At 44.1% G+C, this 21,006-nt stretch overlaps 1 protein-coding gene across 1 annotated transcript in view; it reads right to left on the reverse strand.

Annotated features, from left to right (window-relative positions):
• Positions 1 to 17,140, reverse strand: part of hlcs (holocarboxylase synthetase (biotin-(proprionyl-CoA-carboxylase (ATP-hydrolysing)) ligase)) — a 30,946-nt gene extending 13,806 nt beyond the window's left edge. Inside the window, exons 1-6 of the mRNA XM_036525110.1 lie at positions 16,804 to 17,140; positions 16,206 to 16,349; positions 14,809 to 14,971; positions 12,791 to 13,824; positions 12,013 to 12,195; positions 6,468 to 6,739 (exon numbers count right to left, since the gene is read on the reverse strand). Coding sequence (XP_036381003.1) covers positions 6,468 to 6,739; positions 12,013 to 12,195; positions 12,791 to 13,824; positions 14,809 to 14,971; positions 16,206 to 16,349; positions 16,804 to 17,058 — 2,051 coding nt within the window. The 5' untranslated portion in view covers positions 17,059 to 17,140. The remainder of the gene's footprint in view (positions 1 to 6,467; positions 6,740 to 12,012; positions 12,196 to 12,790; positions 13,825 to 14,808; positions 14,972 to 16,205; positions 16,350 to 16,803) is intronic.
• Between the last annotated feature and the right edge of the window lie 3,866 nt (positions 17,141 to 21,006).

The following is a 21,006-nucleotide window of genomic DNA, read 5'->3' on the forward strand; positions in this document are numbered from 1 at the left end:
AATGAAACCGAAATGATCCAATTTCCAATTTTACGCTAAAATTATTTTTGCTGGCAAATTCCCTTGTCCTTGGAATGATAAAAACTTTTTTATTGAGCAGAATGATGTAATACTGCTAACATCAGCAATGGCCGTTGCTGTATCTGTCCGATCCACACCATCATTAGATCGGTGTAGGGAGGGTAATAAACACACACTGTACAGTAATAAACAAACCAGACCCTCATTTCCACTGGCACCAGTACAGGTACTATATATGATACTGCGGCTGTACTAAAACTGCCAGTGTAGTCGCAGTAATTAGCTTTCTTTCAGTTCTGTCTGTTTAATACTAATTTCTTGTGCTCCTTCCATCGATTCTGAATGGCCTCAGATAGTTTGGTTGTCAGAGATACTGGCAGATGATGTCTCATGGGCACCATTATTGCAGCTATAACTGCAGAATTGTAAAAAATAAATAAATGTATGAAAAGAAATCTTTAATGCTTTTTGCAGGATGGACTGCCTTTGTTGGTTCGTTCTGATGCCTGGACCACGCTCACACAGCCAGAATACAGCCAGAATTTCTCCCGGCCAAAATACATACTGTAGCTCACAGTAAAGGAGCAGTGATTCTCCAATAAGGCCCAATAAGGCCTTCTCAAGCCACCTGCTCTTCAGTAGAAAAGATGAATCGCACGCTGAAGTCTCAAAGCCCTAAACAGCTACAGTAAAGTACTCTTGTTAAATTTTTATATAACTAGTGATGTGATTACAGGCATAAAGGAGAGCACCTCCAGTCTGTGTTATGCAAGAGCTGGTGCCATCAGGGGAAGGCACTGAAAGCCAGCAAGAACGCAGGTCTCTTGCAGCATGTGGGCAGTCTCGCCAGCGGTCGAAGGACCGGTGTCTCCATGTGGAAGCACAAACGGCAACAGTGCCACAGTTACCACAATCAACCGTTTCATCACGGCTAACCAGCCGGGGATCATTGTCTCCCCGATAATTACAACAAGTACAGAACAAAGACATACAAAGTAGCATGTCTGCACATGAAAGGGGGGAACCACATCTCCCAGCAGAGAATCAGAGCTTTTAAGTCAAGACACCCCTTTTGTTTGACCCTGGTGAGATACCTTCCAGCCAGCTCTCAAAAGCCTTTGTTGGGACCAGCTGAACCCCAAGGGTCACTTACCCAGGGCCTGGGGTCAGGGGGATAAATGATCACCACCCAAGTCATCCATATGACAAGTGGAGAGAAGTGGTAACAGACACCCCCAGACTGGGAATTTTCTCACTGCTGGATTAGGCCACCAGTCACCTTGTTGGGGACTTGCACCAAGCAAAGCTGACAAAAGAGGATTTGGCTCCAAAGGAACCACAGTCACCCACACCACTCCCACTTTAAACAAAAAAGGATTCCTTGGCCATTTCATATCAAACACAGCAGATAAAGATGTTTCCCAACAGCATGCTCCTTGTCAATGGGGATTGAATGGGTTTGGGTCGATTTGGCTATGGAAAGAGAAAAGTCTCCCTTTCGGTGGGAAAATTGACTGATTCTTCTGATGTATATTGACTAATTGTGATATCTTTATCACCACTGACAGTTCTCTGAAGACAGTATTCCTGCAGACTTCCTTTTTTTACGATTTCCCCAATTCTTCATTTCCAGTAGAATTTCAGGTAAAAAGAATAAAATGAAAACCTTATCATTCACAATTCACACTGTTGAACAAACTCTGATTTCAGTGATCAAAAAATCCACCTCTCAAGTGCAATCACCATCCAAAGTAAAAGACAAATATATCTCAAATTAAGAGCTCTCAGAGATTATTCCTCACATCGATGCTCATTTTAAAAACTGGATTTGCAGTTATTAGCATAAGCATATTTGTATTGATCTTCCAGACGCAAAAAATCCCCGTTATGATCAATAAGGTAAAACTAATCTGTAAATGTGATTAATTGAGCTAATCCTGTTTCCTGAAGAGCACTGCCAAATTATCTTTTTCAAATAGCACTCTTTGCGCTGATCAATGAGAGCCGTTCTCCGCAGGCCCGAGCCGCAAGGGCGCGATTCCCGTTTCCTTCTGTGCCCTGGAACCCAAGTCGGTTCCCCAGACAAGAAGAGCATGTCATCAGAACCAGACCGCCCTCGGCGCAGTGACACCCCCACTGATGGCTCTCTTTGCGGCCGTACAGGCCCGGTGGAAGGTCACAGCTACTGTTGTGAAGCGGTTTTCCTACACCACGGCTCTTTTTTTTTTTCCCCCCACCCCCGACTTCTCGACTCTTGCTGAAGACACTGCCTGTCATCATCGATATCTCACGCATAGTTTTTTAAGGCCGTTTGGTTTGTGGGCGCATTACTGCTCGCCCTAATTGTGTTTAAATGAAGAAAGTGGGCCTATACCCTAGCTCCACAATAACACTTAATGCTAGACTGACCCCCTTTTCCCCTTTCTCACTAGCACTAGCCCTTACCAGCCTGACCCCCAGTTTCAGCTTGTTAGTATGCGGCTCACTGGAGATGTAAACTTTTACTTTAGCATACCAGGCCAGATGTTGGGAGAATATGAAATGAGGACTTTAAACATCTGCTTACAATTTGAGATAATTGGAGGTAGAGCATGCAAGGTCAATTGGACCAATTTTATTTTGTGTACAAACCTGCTGCAGTTATTGCCATACTCTTTTTTTCTTTTCTTTACAAGGTTCGTATTTTTTACAGGAAACAGGACCTAATTCCATACTGTGTCAGTTTTGATTGTGGATTCCCTGTCAAAACAAACACTGATTGCCGGGCCTTTCACCAGACAGCCACGGCACTTTGACCAGAAGAACCCCTAATTCAGCATGTTTGTCTCATTTGCACTTTCAGAGTGAGTGAGGCGTTGTGCTCCGATCTGGAAATAAGGCGCTGTGTATATATCTGCCCAGCAAAATAATCTCCCCTGCTCTGCACAACAAAACTGCCAGCCCAGAGTTTTCACAAGCAATGACCTCTGACATATCTGCCTATGCTGAAAGCACGGACAGCAAAAAACTACTGTAAGTGTGTACATGGTGGGTTGGACTGAAGATGTTTTGGTTGCTGGGCCATTACCACCAGACTGGCATCCATTTCATAATAAATAAAAATTTAAACTCATTATTTAAACCTGCCTCGCATTTGTAAGGTTCCATGCCGTCTGTTATATAGCGGTTGCCGTCGGTTCCATGTCTGCATTTATGGATGTTCTATGAATGGTTATTTTTCAGCCTTCGACACCCTCTTATGCAGCTTTGGCCTTTCTGAATGAACCTTCATTGAATAAAAATGGAAAAGTAGACCCTTGGGTTTTGTGCACTAACTTGACAACTGCACCAGAGACAGGGAGAAGCACTGACAAAGAGAGGCAAAGTGCTCCAGGCGTAAGGATCGGATTTTCCAGAACAGGAAAAGCATCATTAAACCGTTCTGACCACGTAGCGTATCGCGCTGGAACACCGCAGGTCTTATCCCGTCCGCTCGCATGTGCTTAACAAATAAACACTTCCACACACTTAACAACCACTCTGGCAGCCGACTGTCCTTAACAAAACAATACATTTAAATCGCTGTCTGGTCAAACTCGCCCACCGGAATAGGCACACATGTACCTGCATGACTTTTCAAAGGTTCTGATAATTAATGTTCATAACCCATGGTCGCTCTTTGGACTAACATTTTTATCGTACATGCCAGTAACTGCAAACTGATGTTCGAAAAAATCGAAGTAAAACATACATTTCTTACCAAACTGATATAGAGCATTTGTTTATAAAAAAAAAGGGAAATACACAAATAAAAGTGCGGTGTAGCAGGTCAAAGGACTAGCTGCCTCTGTACCCTCCGTGCGGAGTGTAAATGTCTATATTACGCACCGCTCGGAGAGAGCTGGAGCACAGCGCTGTGGTTAGGCTCGCCGAGCGCCCCGGCGAACTCCCGGGGTATTGAGATTCCAGCTTGGTTGTGACCTTGTGAGAACACGATCCTCTGTCTCGGCTCCCTATTATTAGCTAGCTCCTGGCCAAACAAAAGCCTAATACTCTGGACAAACAGACAGCTCCCACCAGCCCAGCACCGCTGTCAATATCGCCCGTCTTCATCAGCTCCCCCAACAGATCGCTTATCCAAGCATTTTAGCCCCGAACCAATGCTTCTTTTATTAATCTCCCGCTTACCGCCTCACCATTTACCTCCAATACATATATAAAATAAGTCTGCTGCTGTTCGTGGAGTGCAATTTAATGAGTTATTAATCTGTAATTAAAGACAGTTCTGGGAATTAAAACTTTGATACATTTTGTAGATATTCAGATTGCGTACTAAACTATAAAAAGATTCGCTATAAAGCCCATGAAAGGAATTTGTTATATTCAACTAGCCTTGGAAAACCCAAATATTCCATTTATCTTTCCCCCCCCCCCCCCATTTAAACTATAATTTGCCAGCCCATCCTTTTTTTTGCCCGTGGCATACAGCTAAAAGCGACAAATATTTTCAACTATCAAATATCTGAATTATGATGGACACAAACTGCATTCTTTGGAAAAATTACAATATAAAATGTAAGTAAAGTACAACTGCCATATAATGCCAATATAAAGAATATGGGCTTTCACAAAATATTTCATAATTCTGCATCTGTTGTGAAGAAACAGAAAATGTACAGACTGTAAGGCTCTGTATAATATGAGCTACACACCATAAATTAGGTGTTGCATGGAATAATGTAGCTCTGTGTTCACCTTAATATATTCTGAACCTCAATTTCTGCTTTAATGTAAACATAATTTTTTAATTAATAATAATTAGTATCTGACTGATAGGTGGTGGTATGAAATTGATGTTCCTTAGCAACAGTTACTGCTACAGCTTAACCAAAACAACAAAAAAGTATTAACACTGGAATGTACAGTTAATTGCTGTTCAATGCCAGATCAATTATGTCCATAAATTATGCAGTCTATTTTCACTTCCCGTTTTTGGGTTTACTGAGGAAAAAAAATGACTGCACTTAATACAAGAAAGTATTATTATTTCTGCACTTACATTTGGCCAGTAAGTCCTTTCCCCTCTTCCTGAATTGGAAATATTCCCTCTTGTATTAAATAAACACTTTATAATAAAGGAAATGGTTATTAAAGCAAAGGGAACGGTTTACTGGTAAAACTGGTAAAACTCCAAAGAAAACAGTGTAAAACTATACATGAGATCCTGTTCTGTGACTGGATATGGCTTCTCCATTGACCACCTGCACCGCGACAGCGTGAATGAACATTACGGTATGGGATGAGATGCTGCGCGAAACTCACAAAAAAGGAAGCTAGCAGGAAAAATCATTCCCAATGAACTGCGGATAAAACGAACACAATGGTACCGGTCGCAGTCATCATCAGCAAACCGCTATTCGGAGACTGTAATTCATATCAATTGCTGCCGAGAGCGAGCTAACGTGTAAGGCGATGCCAAAGAAATAATATTACCATTTAAGAGAAACAGGGACAGGGATATAGGAGATGGAAGTCAGGCAGACCAAATGAAAACGTCCTCATGATAGCATTAATTTAAATTATAAATTAATAACTCTCCCCTGCAATGTGTAATCTTGCATAAACCTGAGTAAAAAAAAAAAATCAAAGAAAAAAACAAAAACGACAGGAATCTATGAAAGATACTTACGTCAAAAATAATACCATTTAATCAGACCGTAACGTGGGACATCTGGAAATTAAACGAATAATCAAGGGATGTGAAATCAAACTTTGCCGTTTTTTTTTTTTTTTTTTCAGTCTGCCCCCATCTTTCCTCCATTTCGTTACCTTACAACCTTAATGACAACACTGTCAGTTCCAATCACTTCAGCGCAGGTCTAGAATCCATTTTTCAAACTTTATGACAGGTCTAATAGCTTCCACCTGTTTCTGGGATCCCGCCTGTTGACTGGCAAGTTCCCAGTAAGATGTGGAGATGTAGACAAAGACCTCTATTAGGTGCAGCCTGCTTCTACTGCTGTGAGGTCATTCAGGCATTAAATTAGTTCCAGCCCACTGGCCTGCCCCCCAACTGTATGGTGGAGCATGTCTTGCTCTCTCCCCATCTCTCTCTCTCGCTCTCGCTCTCTTTTCCTCCTCTCCTCACTTGCCACAGCAGTGCCTGACTGCACGGTCCTTTCAATTACAGAGCGATAAAACTGATCACTTTGCACTCTGTGACTCAAAAAGGCCTCAGCTCATCGCACCCGGGGGCTGGGAGTGAGGGGAAGCCAGCGAATTCCAGCTCTGGCCTCGGCGGATCCTCGCCAGGCGTTCCGGGATAACCAGAGCACCACGAGAGCCTGTCAATCCCCCCCCTCAGCCCCCGGTGTGAGATCCGGCCTGGTGCACACATTCGACCCCCTCCCCCCGGCCCGCTCCTGCCTCTCTGACCCGGCACAGCTCCGCAGAGTCAGGTACATTACCCCTCCAGCAGGTCCATGGTGGTGGGGGTGACCTCGGCGTACAGCAGGCTGCGGCCCAGGGTGCTGGTGTCCAGGTTGAGGCTGTAGGTCTCCAGGCTGAACTGCTCAGAGACGACCTCCGGGGGCTCGGTGACCAGGGCGAGGGTGCCCTCTGGCAGGTCCAGCTGGGACTCGGCTCTGGAGACCACTCTCAGGGTGACTTTGGGAGACCGCAGCTGGCCCTCTCCGTCCACCTGCGTGCGCAGCCATTTCAGGACGCTGCTCCCAGATTTCTGCTCGCGGGGGAGAAATTACATTTCATCATTACATTTTTCCCCTACTGTCTTTGTAAATGCTACAGTTCAGATTTCATTTTTTCCTCTTAGAATCAAGCATATGATGACAACTTGATAAATGGCATTGATTTGACACACCAGATGCAATTCAAGAGAACTTTATACACCTCAATCTGTGAGGCCAAACAAATACATCAAATTGGCTGGCCAGTGAAACTGCATGCAGATTGCAAATATACTTTTGAATGTAAAGGTTGTAAAGAAAAAATTCAAAGAAGCACTTTATTTTATTCAAATTAAATAAGAGTCTTAAATGAAATACATTTTTTTATTATCTACAAAATACTCCTTTTTCACATATCAATGTTTTATTACCTTCTCCCACAATATTAATCAGTGGTAGTCAATGTTTAGTCAAAAGTAATTCAGGGTTTTAATAATAAAAAGACAACAAATAATGCAATAAATATATTTAAGTAGAGGCTTAGCTAGACATGCTTAGCTGCAGGAAACTTTAAAGTCAATATGAGAATAAAATATGAGAATATGAGATAAAAAATCTGTATACAAAGATTATGAATGTAAAGTTCTACACAGAAAGTCAAAGACATGAACAGAAATTTAACTTATACTTCAGTCCCTTACAATATAGTCAATGATGTAAATGTGCTCTCCTGAACACATTTCCAGTGGCCTAAATCTTGCACTAGCTTTACCCATACCCATACTGTGTTACAAAAAGCTGCAAGCCCCTTGAAAGCTAATGGCGGAATTTAAGTTTAAGCTCTGTCATGGGCAGTCATTGCTTTGTAAGGTCCTACGGCACACATGGATCACTGATGAAATACTGGCAATCACCAAGCTGCTAGAATCCAGGAAAGCAAATACACAGAACTGAATCCATCAATAAGGATTTCCCCAATCTTTTAAGTCATTTCACACATACAGTTCAAGTGAATCTGGAATAATATATTTTGTCCATTAGAGACAAAATTTGCTACCTGAATTCATTTCTAAAACGACAATTCACTTAGCCAGGTCATGCTTTGGGATATATTTGAATAAAGATCTATGGGGTAGAATCTGAGTCTCTGTTTCTGAGTGTCTACTCTGTGCAAAGCTCTCTATCCTCCAGAGCTCTGCAACACCCTCCGTGAGGACAAACAGGATGAGTTATACGTGTTTGTTTAGCCGGCCCCGCGGTGGCCCTCCGACAGCACACACCAAACTGCATCCCAGCGGCTTCGCCGAGGAGCGCTTTGTTTAACCTTAGCACCGGAGAGGAGCTGCCCGCTGAGGCGGGGAGCCCCTCGAAATGAACAACGTCATTATACAAGAGTGGGTCCACCACGACTCCCACGTCCAGCCCCCGCTCCAGAAAAGCCGCCTGGCACCTGTCTGTGAGCCTACGGGGGCTCGCCTTAAAATGTGCCGTAAAATCGGGTAAGGGGAAAAGGAATGGGCCACCCCATGGAATGGAAGCCCTGGATTGGAGAGGGCGCGAGTTAGAGGTGTTAGTGAGAATGTCTTAAAAGGGCACCACAAAGAGCAGGGGGAACCGATGACTTCACAGTCACCTGCCTGGATACTGTCTGGAGTAGAGCTCAGTATGGAAAGCGTGCTGTAATTAAAGTCAGGAAATGGAGGAAAGGTGTAGTGAATCATCCAGGACTAAACTCGTCCCCTGTTTGTGACCGCCGCCCGGGGGTTGGCCGAGGTACCTCGGAGACGGACGCTCAAAGTCACGTTTCTCCCCATTCAGGGAAGGACTCGTGGGGGGTGGGGGGTGACAAATGAGAGGAAGAGGGAAAAAAAAAAAACCCTTTTCAGCCACCATCTGGTGCCCAAACTGCATGATTAGCACCCAGGGGTTGTGAAAGGACAAGGATGATAGCCTAATTAGGTGAAATCCATATTTGGTGAATACAGTGATGGTTAATCAATTAGAATCGCTTATCTGCAAGCCTCAATTATCTGCTTTGTGCAAATTACAAAAGGATGGTGGGAGGGGGGTCTCAGGGGACCAGTTCAGCCACTGTTAACAAGCTCCCTGTCCCCCCAGCTTTCCCTTCATTCAGAAAGGGGAGGGGGGACTGAACGGGTTTCTCAAATCAAAGCACAAGCCAAGGACAATGGGCCAGGACACACAGCTCTATTGCTCTTCTGAAGAACACGTCAGGGCTCTTCCTCTCTGCTGTACAAGTCACAACAATCACAAAATGTCACTGAATGAAACAACCCTGCTTTGCTATGTACTAAAACATGAAGCCGATAACAACATGATCGGCACAGTGATGGCAGCTTTGGCTTTTTTTTTTTCTGAGAAATCTGAGAGTTGCCCAACCAAACAATAAAACCGTTGGTACAAGCAAGGTGCTAATGTGTTGCACTGGTGCAGTTCACCCAAAACGAGGATAATCGGAGCCTTGATGGACCAGGCCAGCGGTGAGTACCCCCCCCACCCCCTCTTCCTCGCCCAGCGAGCGAGCGATCGGTGAGGGGGAACCCGACCTGCACCAGCACAGGCCTCTCAGTCTTCAGACCCGGTAAGGTGCACACAGCGCTCACTATTTGCCCACCCCCCCCCTGCAATTCCACAACCAATCTGGAAGCAATCCTGCAGGCAGCAGCTTTCATCATCTGCATGTTTGTTGTAACAAAGTGGCTGGGGCAGGGGTCAGATGTCGGAGTGAACTCAAAACAAACCCCATAAAAAAATAATACTATAGTTGGGCTTTCGGAAACACCATTCTCTGTGCCGGGCTAAAAGGCCAGCAGGGCCAAGTGGCTGTATAAATGAGTAACTTAACTTGTCAGAGTCGTTCAAGCACCACATAAGGAATTGTCTGCAAACGGGTGACATGAGCCTCGCACAGCTCTGATACACAAGCAAGCTCTTCATAATCTCACCAGAGCGCTGTGGAGATTTAGAATGTGGTTCACTGTGCAGTTGACCACAGGTTATTTCCAATGCTGTTGCTCATATAATGTAAATCTATTTGAAGGTTTTGCATAAGAACTCAAAGTCTGGTCTTAACATCGCTTGCCCGATTTTACACCTCTGTATATTTGACATCCTAGATACAATATAGTTACCACTTAATACATTAAGCTAAATCAGTTTAACTGACCGCTCCATCTGATGCGGACTTAATTCTGTACGTAACATAAAGTACTTCAAAATCGTATTCTTCATCAAAGTGCTTATTGTCTGAAGAGATGAAGGTGGAAGTTGGCTGCCACCTAGTGGCTGTTTCTATGTATTGGCTGATTTGGGCAAACTGAGCGCTTGTTTTTGCAGAAGTAATGGAACAACATATACACATTTATTATGCATAAGTCTGTATTTGTTTATATAAATATATACATGTATATTTCTACAATGCATATATTTACACATCCAGATAGGCCATATGAATAAAAAGATTTGGGTGGCTGTAGCTACAATCATCAACTGAAATAATCAAAGCTCTTACAATTACAATTCAGTTACAATTCAGTGCACACTGAAGTAATTACAGCTATTAGCTTATATCTCAATCATAAACAGTTTAAAATGATGATATCCAACAAACGGTGAAATCCTATACCTGGAAGACCTTTTCTGGGGCCACCTGGAAATTAATGACACCCTGTTATCAGTCCCATCTGGTAAATAAGGACGCACTGCGAGTCTGGGGAGATCGTAAGCTTCTGAGGAGAGCAAATGCACACCGTGGCAGGTGTGAGATATGGCAGCTCCTCTGTGATCCATCTCGAGCACTGATTAACGCGGGCTGTGCATTCCCTACATATCTCTGGCCGGGGCCATCGGCGGCCGAGGAGCGATCTGAATATCAATGGCCAGTGGGCCTCACAGAGAAACAATAGAGGAATCAGCCCAGGCCAGCCGAGCCGCAGCTGACGTAGCCAGCCGACAATTTCTGGCTGCAGCGTGGCCTGCCCGCCAGACCTTCCCCTTAACTATTCGCTGACTGCCCTCTTTCACAATGCGGCTCATAATTGTCCATGTAAATGTTTATTATGGCAGCCAAGTAGAGAGCTGGCCCAGACAGGCCGGACATGTGGAAAACATTTTGCACTCTTAATGCATGCAAATGTATGTCCAATATATGCAACAGCTTACAAAGTTTATATGACCAGAGGGCCCATCAGAGCGTGTCTGACCAGGATTCAACGCAAGGGCAAACAGCGCCGGTGAAAAGGCGGCTTTGATCGCCAATTGTCAAGATGGCTGCGGCCGAAACTAACCAAGGAATGAGCCGTTTTTTACTCAGCGTAAAAAAAGAAATAATAATAATAACAACATTAAAAACCTGAAGATGTTTAAAATAAAATGTGAATGTTTTCCTAGTATCAGGTTTCCAGTAGAAATCATCTCCAGGGTCTAGAGTAAACTCAAGAACGTCATGTCACTACTTTGTCTGGAGTCTTTGCCGCACAGGTTCCCAAAGCTTTCCAAACCCACCACTCACTGAGCAGCCAAAAGTGGAACCGATACATTGTTTCAGCAAGAACTGTGACATTTAACACTGGTCACAGAGGTAACATCTGTTTGGTAAAGCACATTCATTTTACCGCAGTTACTTTTACAGCAATTTGTGACTGTTGAGCCTGACAGAGACATGACCACACAGCTACACGTCAGAAAAAAGGGTAAAACATAACTGGATATATGAGTGTCATTTTCTTTGGAATCCGATTTAAAAATGAATCATGAAGATGTACTGCCAACTAAAGTTGAGTGAGAAATTCAACTACATATTTTGGCGTCTCAAGATAATAATTACGAAACCGAAGTGGACTCCTCAAATACATTTTCACAGTAAAAGGGACGTAAATCTGATAAATAAAAGGCCGCAAAGTTCAACTGGAAGCGCAGCTTATCGACAACATAAACACAGGGTCATCTGGAAACTGAATTATGTGACTTCATTAGCCAGGAGGCAGTAATTACACTGCAGACTGACAGCATAAGAGCTTCTCTCCCAAGTGGCAAGAGTATCAAGTGGAAAACTTGTGGCCAACTCGAGACAAATTGTTTTCCCTCCCCTTCTGGTTGCTTGGAACTTGAGGGAGTCATTGTTCATTTTACGAAGTGGCTCTGTTCATTTTTTGTTACATCGTTTGAGGTGAGGTAAGCCCCCACAAGCCGTACAGGGTCAGATGAAGTCTGTGCACGAAAATTAAAACAAAGCAAAAAAAGACAAACACCAGCTGTGATTAAAAAAAAGGTTTCATCAATGAATAAAACGAGGGCGGAGCCCTACCTGAGAGGTGGAGAGGAGGTAGACGGGGCTGGGGGGCGGAGTCTGGCTCAGGTCACAGCTCAGCCCCAGGAAGCTCAGCATTTCGGTCAGCACCTCGTAGCGCCGGGCGTTGCTCACCTTCAGCTCGTCGAAATCCCGCGGGCTCTGCACGTCCTGCGAGTCGGGGGCCGTCTCCAGACGGACCTGCATTCAGACAGAGATGGGAGGGAGACGGTGGAGACAGCACCACAGAGCAGGCTGCCTCCATCACAACAGAGACGGTGCAGTGAAACGTCTCGATCCTCAATATGCAAGAGTCATCTTCGACAGCTGAGACAAGACAGATGTGCTGGTTTTATTGTGACAGGTCAATTGGCCAATGTTATCTGCTGGCATATTCCTTTTAAGAACACCAGCATCAGGTGAAACCAAAACCAAACAGAACTGTGTCTAATTGATCGCTATGATCAGTGTGATCCTCGACATTGCCTACATGCTTGAATGGAAATTCACCAGCTGACGTGTTCTGAACTTTCATTTTAATTTTAGGATTAGAAAAAAACTAACCATAATTACAGTTTTTTGATAGATCTACAATTACCTACTGAAAAACTCTGCCCTTTTAAACAGATGAGGAGATATAACTACTTTCAGCAGACAAGAAGACAGCAAATTCACATCTTGCTCAGTAAACTCTTCGCATATAAGGCTGCCTTTGCTGAAACAGCATGGACTGGCCATGAGAGTCCTTTAGAGGGACATGTCTGGAAACCTGGACAGGAGGACTTCCAGCAGGTACCTGGCAGAGTATGGCTTCCCCGCCATTGTCCCCGTGCGTCACCCTCACGATCACCATGTCCTTGCTGTCCCCGCGCAGCTCGCCCCACAGCTCCACCTCGCCCGGGTCGTGGTCGCCCGCCACCCGCTCGAACGCCCGCCCGCTGCCGAGCACGCTCAGCTCCAGCTCCGTGGTGTCGGCCTTGGTGAAGCTCAGCCGGTGGATCCTGTTCCTCTGGCCGCTCCGGGGGGCGAGGGTCAGCCCCCCGGGGCAGAACGTGGAGCAGAGGCCCAGTACCTTGCCCCCCTTCTGCAGGTAGCGGAGGAAGCGCTCCTGGAGCTGGGGCGTGAGGGCCTCGTCTGACGCCAGCACCAGCAGGAGGGCGCTCTCCAGCCAGGGCTCGCTCAGGGCCTGCTGGGGCCGCAGCGGATACAGCGCATAGCTGTCCGTGTCCACGCACTCGGCCAGCAGGGAGCGCACCTGCCGGAAGCGCTCTTCGCTGCTGCCCGCGTACACCAGCACGTTGGGGGGCTTTCCGCTGACGTTCACCCTCCTGGTCTGGCCCGCGTAGTCCTCGCCCTCGCCCTCGCCCCGGTCCGCGTCCCCTCCCGGCTCGCCGTAGTCATCGGGGAGGTCCGGGATGTTCTCGGCCGAGGCGAACTTCACCGAGAGGATGGTGCTGTTCTCCAGCTCCAGGCACTCGTGGCAGCTGGAGAGGTGCAGGTGATGCCCCTCCATGTGGTGGTCTCTCACGGAGTCCTCCTCCTCTCCCCCTGCCTGTCCTGCCTCCGCGCTCAGCCCCCCTTCTGACACAGGCAGCTCCCCTGCGCCCCGCTCGCCCTCTCCCTCAGTGGTCGCTGACGGCTTCAGGCCGTTCTCCCGAGCGAGCCGACGCCTGCCCTCTTGCCCCGCCTCCCTTTCCTCCTCACAAGGCGAAGGCTCGGATAGCACTATCTCTGCCGGAACGCTGTCCGATACGAGCTCTGTGTGGTCGTAGCTCTGCGGCTGTTTCTTTTCAACCAGTTCTTGAAGTGCAGATTCCCTGAGCAGGACAGCTGGAAAAAACACACACAATAAAAAGATTTTTTTTCTATTTCTAAATCATTTTCTATTACTGACAGGGCTTGCAGCTTTTGGATATTATTACTTGATCATATGCATGCTGACATAACTTTCTTGATTTAAACATTAATTTCACCTATTCTCTTTCATTATCTGAAATGGTACATGTACATGAAGGAAAATTAGTGACTTTTAATTGCACAGGGTTTTCGCCACCAACATTGACCTCCTGTTCCAAAAATAAAAGTACTGTCAGTCTGAAATGATTGACCATCTCTTAGATGGCATTAGGATGATTCATTAGAATGACATGCATTCTGAACACCAGGGGTGCTGGGTATTAAAAAAAACAATGGTATTACATTACAGCCATCTGTGTTTTCCACAGCACACTCTGTCATCATGTGACCTCACCTATTTACACAACTTAGTGCATAAATATCAAGCTGCTTGCTGATTTCTACCCTATCAAGGTAAAGCCCATCAGTAGCCTTGAAGACCACCCCGCAGACCTACCCCAAAAATCTTTTGTGCCACATGGTCTGATCTGGAAACAAACCGGGTTACGAGGTTCTGGTCTGGTGTGAAGGAGAACCTTAACCTCACCCCCAAAACTGTTTTTGGTCAACTGTTACTTTGTTAGATGTTTAAGGATTGTTGTCTTTCCATTTCCAGCTTTGTCAATAACTGAGCTCATCAATACATTTCATCTGGACAGGTTAATTACTTGTGATTGTCAATATGTGTGGTTTACTTGTAGACAATGAACCCATTGGTTAATGAGCCACACCTGCCTAATTAAAGCCATGTTAATACAGTGTTATGGCTGGAGAGCAGGGGCCTCTCTTTTTCAGTTATGTGCTCAGGCTGGTTTATTCTGTTTGATGGTTTTTAAAATTGTTCAATTTTGTTCAACTGAACTCATTTTCGCAAAAGAGGCGCTGGTGATGCTAGGGAGATGATATTGTTAAACTCACAGACTATCTTTTCTGGTATGAGTCCATTGTCCACCTGCAGCCGGTCTTCCATGAAGGCCACTCCCAGCCTGCTGAAGTTCTCCACGCTGGCCTCAGCCACCGCTTTGAATGGCTTCCCGGGGCTGCAGGCCAGCGGCAAACAGTAATCTGACCACTTCAGCACCTGAAAAACAAACAGAGGACAATTAATGGCTGCGTCCACTCTGGGCAGGATATCCCAGCAAGGGGTGCCTGCCCCTTTAATCCAAATGCCACTGGAATTAAAAAGCAGTAAATGCACACAATGGTCTTTGAACCTAATCTGTAGGTAGAAAATGTATGGTATCAATGCTGCTGCTAGCTTTATCATTCTGATATTAAAGTACTAGAAAACACAGTATTTCTAAAGAACAGCTAAGAACCTTTTGAAATTTCACCACCTTGAACTGTAGGAAAGAAAACCAAGTTTGTGTATGCAAACTGTACAGGTTCTTTTTCCAAGCAGTCCTGTCAGTTGCCTAAGCACACTGTGTTTTCACAGGATTTAGGGGAAGATGGGTGAATAAAGGTGATTCTCCACCTCCCATACTACTGAAACCATGGAACACTTTACTCGAGACACAGAAATCAGCTGCTGCCTTTAAGAAGCATCTACGGTGACCGGACCTTCAACCGTGACTTCCCAGAAACAGCACAAAGCTTTCTCTTTTCAAGGCCTCTCAGTGAACATGCACGCCATTAACATTGAGCTGGGTTTCATTGTCCAGACCAGTCACAGCTAGACTCTGACAAAAGGTGAGGAAAAAACACGCCCAGAATGAGACAATGTGTGCCTGCTCAGGTTGCTGACCAGAGGTGACAGCTCTACAAGTGAGCTCTACCCTCTGTAGTAAGGGGAAGAGCCTCCCCTCCCCACCACTAATCTCCATCTGAGATAGAGGGAGGGGTGCAATGCACACCTAATCAAATCTGGAGAGCACAGAAGAGCCATAAGGCTACAATGGGGGGATTAGGAGATTGAAGCGGGTAAAGGTAAACGCTATCTCCATTCCAGCCAAAGATGAAAGAAGCAACAGACACCCCTCACTCTGATAGATCAGTGGAAGGCTGATGTCTTCAGCCAAAATACCATTTGTCTAGATGTCTCAGATGGAGTGGTACTTGTTATTGACATGCTATACTGTCCAGCACAAACATGTATAACTGTCTTGCTCAAACCTTCGGATTTATTTCAGTGGCCACCAGTGTTATGTTGTGTAAGCATCAACAAAATCAAATAAGTTTTTTTTTTTTTACTTTTTACAAATTGCATTGTAGTTTAGATTCAAGATGTATCTCAAGCTCTACTTTTAGGTACAGCTTTTCTACCTTACACAGGAGAACGAATCAAAGAGATCAATAAGAGCATCCATCCATACTTTCTTATTTGATGAGGTAAGCGACTTTACATCCACTCCTTGCGACGCGGCCGCCTCTATGACGAATGCAATGTTGTCTGACCTTGCACCACAAACCACAGGAGATCCCAACAGCAGCGTCCACTTGCTGATGTCTTCGCAAGCCTGGGAACAACACAAAAGTTCAGACAAAAGTGCTAGTCAGTGCACGGTGTTAAGAATTCTGGAATATTAGCTAGTAATTTTTTGCTGAGAAGCCTTGCACATAATTATGAACCCACTCTATTGGTTAGAGTTTAGCTAGATGAATAATGCTTGTGTGGCAAGGGTTAACAGCAAAAGCAAGAAAGACCCAAGTACACATTTGTTCATTATCGACCGAAAACTGTAGCTCGGCAGCAGATCTGTAGTTCGGCAACATAACCAGCTAACGAGGCCCGCAGCCTTAGTTACCTGGCGAATTCAGTCACTCAAATTAGAAAAGAGCACGGAAATAACGCTGCTGAATCTGACCATTCACATTTGTGTCACACAAACGCGATCAAGGCCTGAGCTAGATGCACTGCACTGAAATAATTTGTGAAGTGTCACATGACCAACAATCAAGTCAGCGAATCACCTGCTGCTCTGTAATGTGAATGACCTTATTGCCCAACTTGAGAAAAACGGTATCTTCAGCCAAGGAAGGACGCTTTTGCTGAATGAAACTTTGGTCGCCGGTGTGCTGCTCACTCTGTACCGTCCCTGGTCTCACGGTACAGAAGGCGAAACTGTTTCTAGCTCCGCACAGTTTGTGCACTGTGCTCCGAATAACCAGTGCGTAGCACTTCTGAAAGCGCACCCAAAGGTAGACGTAGCACAGCGTTATGAGCATTTTTGTGACATTGGAAAAGCCTTTCTGGAGCCCATCTGGCTTCAGGAAGACATCCTCATTCGTCCTCGCCGTCGCTTCCCTGTTGTTGCCGAAACGCTCCTCCCAACGTGTGAACGTCACCAACAGACAACGGTCCGCCGTTCAGCGTGGAAAAGACTACATACAGTTCCTTATTTCGCCGCTGAGGGGCGACAAAAATGACTTTATAGGCTATTAACTTCTTCAACGTTTAGGTTTAATATCTTCATGAATATACGTATTGTTTTAAGATGTAAATGTGAGTACATGACTAAATGTTACTCACAATTTCCGTGATTAGAACGAATTAACGTTCCTTTTCCTCGAAACAAAAATGCCTGAAATATGTGAATCGTGCATACGTGTTCTGGTTTTCCGATTAATCTTTTATATAGGCTACAAACTTTTATATGCTTGTCTGAAAGTGCTACCCAAACAATGTGCTTTTCTTCGAATAATTATGTGGTACAAATATCTGCGAAACGTGAAGGTGCTCGAAAAGCCAGCTAGAAAACCCAAGAGAAATCTTTTCCCCTTTCATTCACAAGAACCCCCTTGTTTATACAAGTGAACGGATCAGATTGGAAAGCCTTGATAAACGGCGTACCTCCCCGGAGCGCTCTTCAGTTCAGGAATTTGCTCGGAGGAGGTCAGTCCAAGAGTCAGGATGCTCCCCCTCAACGTGGATATGCAGTCTGCGGCACACACGGTCAGAGCGCACGGAATGCGATCTCATCAAAGCTGCAGAGCTACAGTAGCGCCCGTTGACCTTGAGCAAACGAAAAGGTAAGGTGAATACCTATGATTTAAAATAATAAATGCCATCCACCATCGGTAATTTAACTGTTGTCTTCTTCTACGTTGCAGTTATCCTGTCATATGGAGACCTTGGGTCCTAACAGATAGAGAAGTTGGAATGCGGCAGGAGAAAGTAAATAATTTAAGGACTTTACCGCATAAATGTTCAGCACAACATGGCTGCATATATCATGAGATTCATAATGTTTAAATATTTACACAACGGTAGGTCTGCTTTAAGCTGAATGCGTCTCAACTTACTCTTTCGCAACACATTAGCGCAATGAGCCGTTCTCAAAAGGACAAAAAGTTTGTCTTCTTATATTCTTGTTTGTTATATGTTTACTTGCAGACTCGCGTTGTTGTATTATATTTGCTGATTATGCTTTTATTCATTTACACTTTATTTGCACATTATTGAATATTTTGTTATTTCTAGCCAGAATCCGGCTGTGTGGTGTCACAACCTAAAGGCGCGCTGGGATTTCAGCATCCTGTCAGGTTTGTACTTTATTATCATATAAAATATCTAAACATCCCCCATAACCGACGATGGTAAGGAGGAGTAGGACGGGTCATCAACATGGTTATTGAAATAACAAATATCCTTTGAAACGTGGGCATTTTATTTTGTTTTGTTTTTTGGTTTTGGGTGAAATTTCATTATACAAATTTTAACTTCTACCCATTGTTTGAAATTGGATCATCTCAAGAACAGAATTTCCCGTAAGCATTCAAGTAAAATCATTGGTATAATGACCGCCATGAGAATAAAGCTCTTGGGTACGACAGCAGTTCATTCAAACAGTTTCTTATCCAGGTGTTTTCAGAGTCTCACGGGTATAGTTTATCTTATTTAGTGTGGTTACTAAATTGCAGAAGATCATAAAAATATTTTGACAATAAGTATATTATAACACTTGTTTATTTGAAATATCTCAACATTTAAATGTTGATATGTTTTATTAATATATGTGGTAGAGTGATAGGCAATCTTGTAATTCCCATCCTTATATACTGTAATGTAATCTGTATGGTCTGTAATACTGTAATAACTCATTATGTATGACCATTAGGCTCTGCATGCCCAAGTCAAGGACCCAGGAATACCTTTCTTATCTAGGAAAGAAAGTTCTGGCCAGCTTCCCCGTCCAGGCCACCCTCCACTTCTACAATGATGACTCAAGCTCTGAGGAGGATGATGATGATGATGAAGAACAAGAGGTGGAGGAAACTCATTCACACAGGCTAAACCGCAGCACCTGTTCAGTGCCGGGTGCTGGACCAGGGAGATAGCTGCTGTTTTGGAAACATGAAGATGAATAGGCAGAAGTGGTGCAAGAGCAGGTTACAGGAAACATGGCGTGGCTGTGTCAAAGGCTAGAGAGAAGCATCTCGCGCTCTGACAGGAAATGGAGGAGGGCCAGCCTGTGACCATGCAGAAGTGATACTGTTTATACTCGGACGCTGTAAACAGACCTTTAACCTTACCATTTCAAATATTCTTTTACAACATCCTGTGCACTCAAAACCATGGGGTGCAAACTTTGCATGTCAATGGTGTCGCTTTTGACAAATAGCCAAAAAATGGCTGAGCAATCCTTTCTATGGAAAGTTATCTTTTTCTTGGAAGAGAGAGGAAAATCCCCTTATTTTTGGCTGATAACACATTTGGAAGCTCCCTAACTTTTTTTTTTTTAATTTAAGTGTTTACTACCTAGACTGATGTGTCATACTTGTGGGATGTGGTTCTGTGTGATGAACAAACTGTAAATGTCTACTGTGAGTTTGTATTAGTGGTGGCTTTGTTCCAATTGCTTTTTAGAATAAAGTTTTTTATTTTCAAATGTGTATCTGTTTGTATTTTTCTACTATTGGACAAATACTATTATATGTATTGGTATCCAAAACTTTAAGTTTCAAATGACAGAAATTTTTGCTAATAAGGTGGACTGTCAAACTTAAGTGAACCCTCCTCATAGCAAGGCTCATACATTATCTGAAACACTACATGATAAAAGTACTTTGAATAAGTACTCCATCATTTAACAATGTTTCTTGAGAGGTGAGGACAGCCTTAAATCAAGGAAACTGGTGGGAAAACTGGAAACATCAGTCTCTTGATAAGAAAAAAACAGACAACTAGTTAGACATCATACCTACTAAAATGTCAGCAAATTAAATTTATATGTAATCCTTAATCTTTCAAGAGATATCTTTGTTTTTGGATTGTTGGTTCTGTGTTCTTTTGAGTCCAAATTACACTTTTTTCATGGAAGATCATAATGTAAATTTTTTTCATACTTTGGAAAAAGAAGTAAACGATGTATCTAAGGCAGAGCTGCTAAACTACAAATTTGTGTACACTGAAGTGGTACATTTTAGTTGACAGGGAGTTAGGAGAGACTGCCATATCCAGCCAGCACAGGGGTGGTTGCAGCTGACCATAGAAAGGCCTGACCCTGTGAACTTAAGATCCTCAGGTCATGGCCCTTGTCCCCAGCTCTTCCAGTGCTCAGAACAATGCAGGCCCTGGTTATTGGGAGAACCAGATTCAGTGATGCATTTCAGTCTATGCCAGAAAAAGGAAATGGTCTTGTGAAGAAGAGAACTGAGATCTACTTCCACATCCTCTCTCAGCTCTCCCCTTACTTTATTGTCTTTAATGTCCTTGCTGCCAAACCTGTGGTTTTTCCTGGCCCTTAAGGAGTACCTTTTGACGTCACTTTTAAATGATGAATGACATGGCCATTTAGCGAGCCAGTTTGTCACAAATTTGTATCATAGCAGTATAAGATATAATATTGGAAGAGAGGTCATAATCTGATCTGAGAGGTCTCAAAATAGAACTTGACATGAATCCACAAGTGTCATCAGATATGTTTTATACCAACTAATTTTGCAGTCTGTACAGACAAAAATGCTGTGTAGACTAGTTGATAACATTTAACTCTAACCTTACCGTTGAAAGGATAGCAAGATGTAACAATGTTTATTAACCAAGACCTGGAATGACCACAGTTCACATTTAGTTCATAAGAAGTTGGGAATTATGCAGAGACCTCTTCAAAGATATGCTATTAAAGAATATGTGTGATAGGGTAAAGATGGAAAGATGGATTGGACACTGGT

The sequence above is a fragment of the Megalops cyprinoides genome, chromosome 3 (genome assembly GCF_013368585.1).
Source record: "Megalops cyprinoides isolate fMegCyp1 chromosome 3, fMegCyp1.pri, whole genome shotgun sequence".
Taxonomy (NCBI): Eukaryota; Metazoa; Chordata; class Actinopteri; order Elopiformes; family Megalopidae; genus Megalops; species Megalops cyprinoides.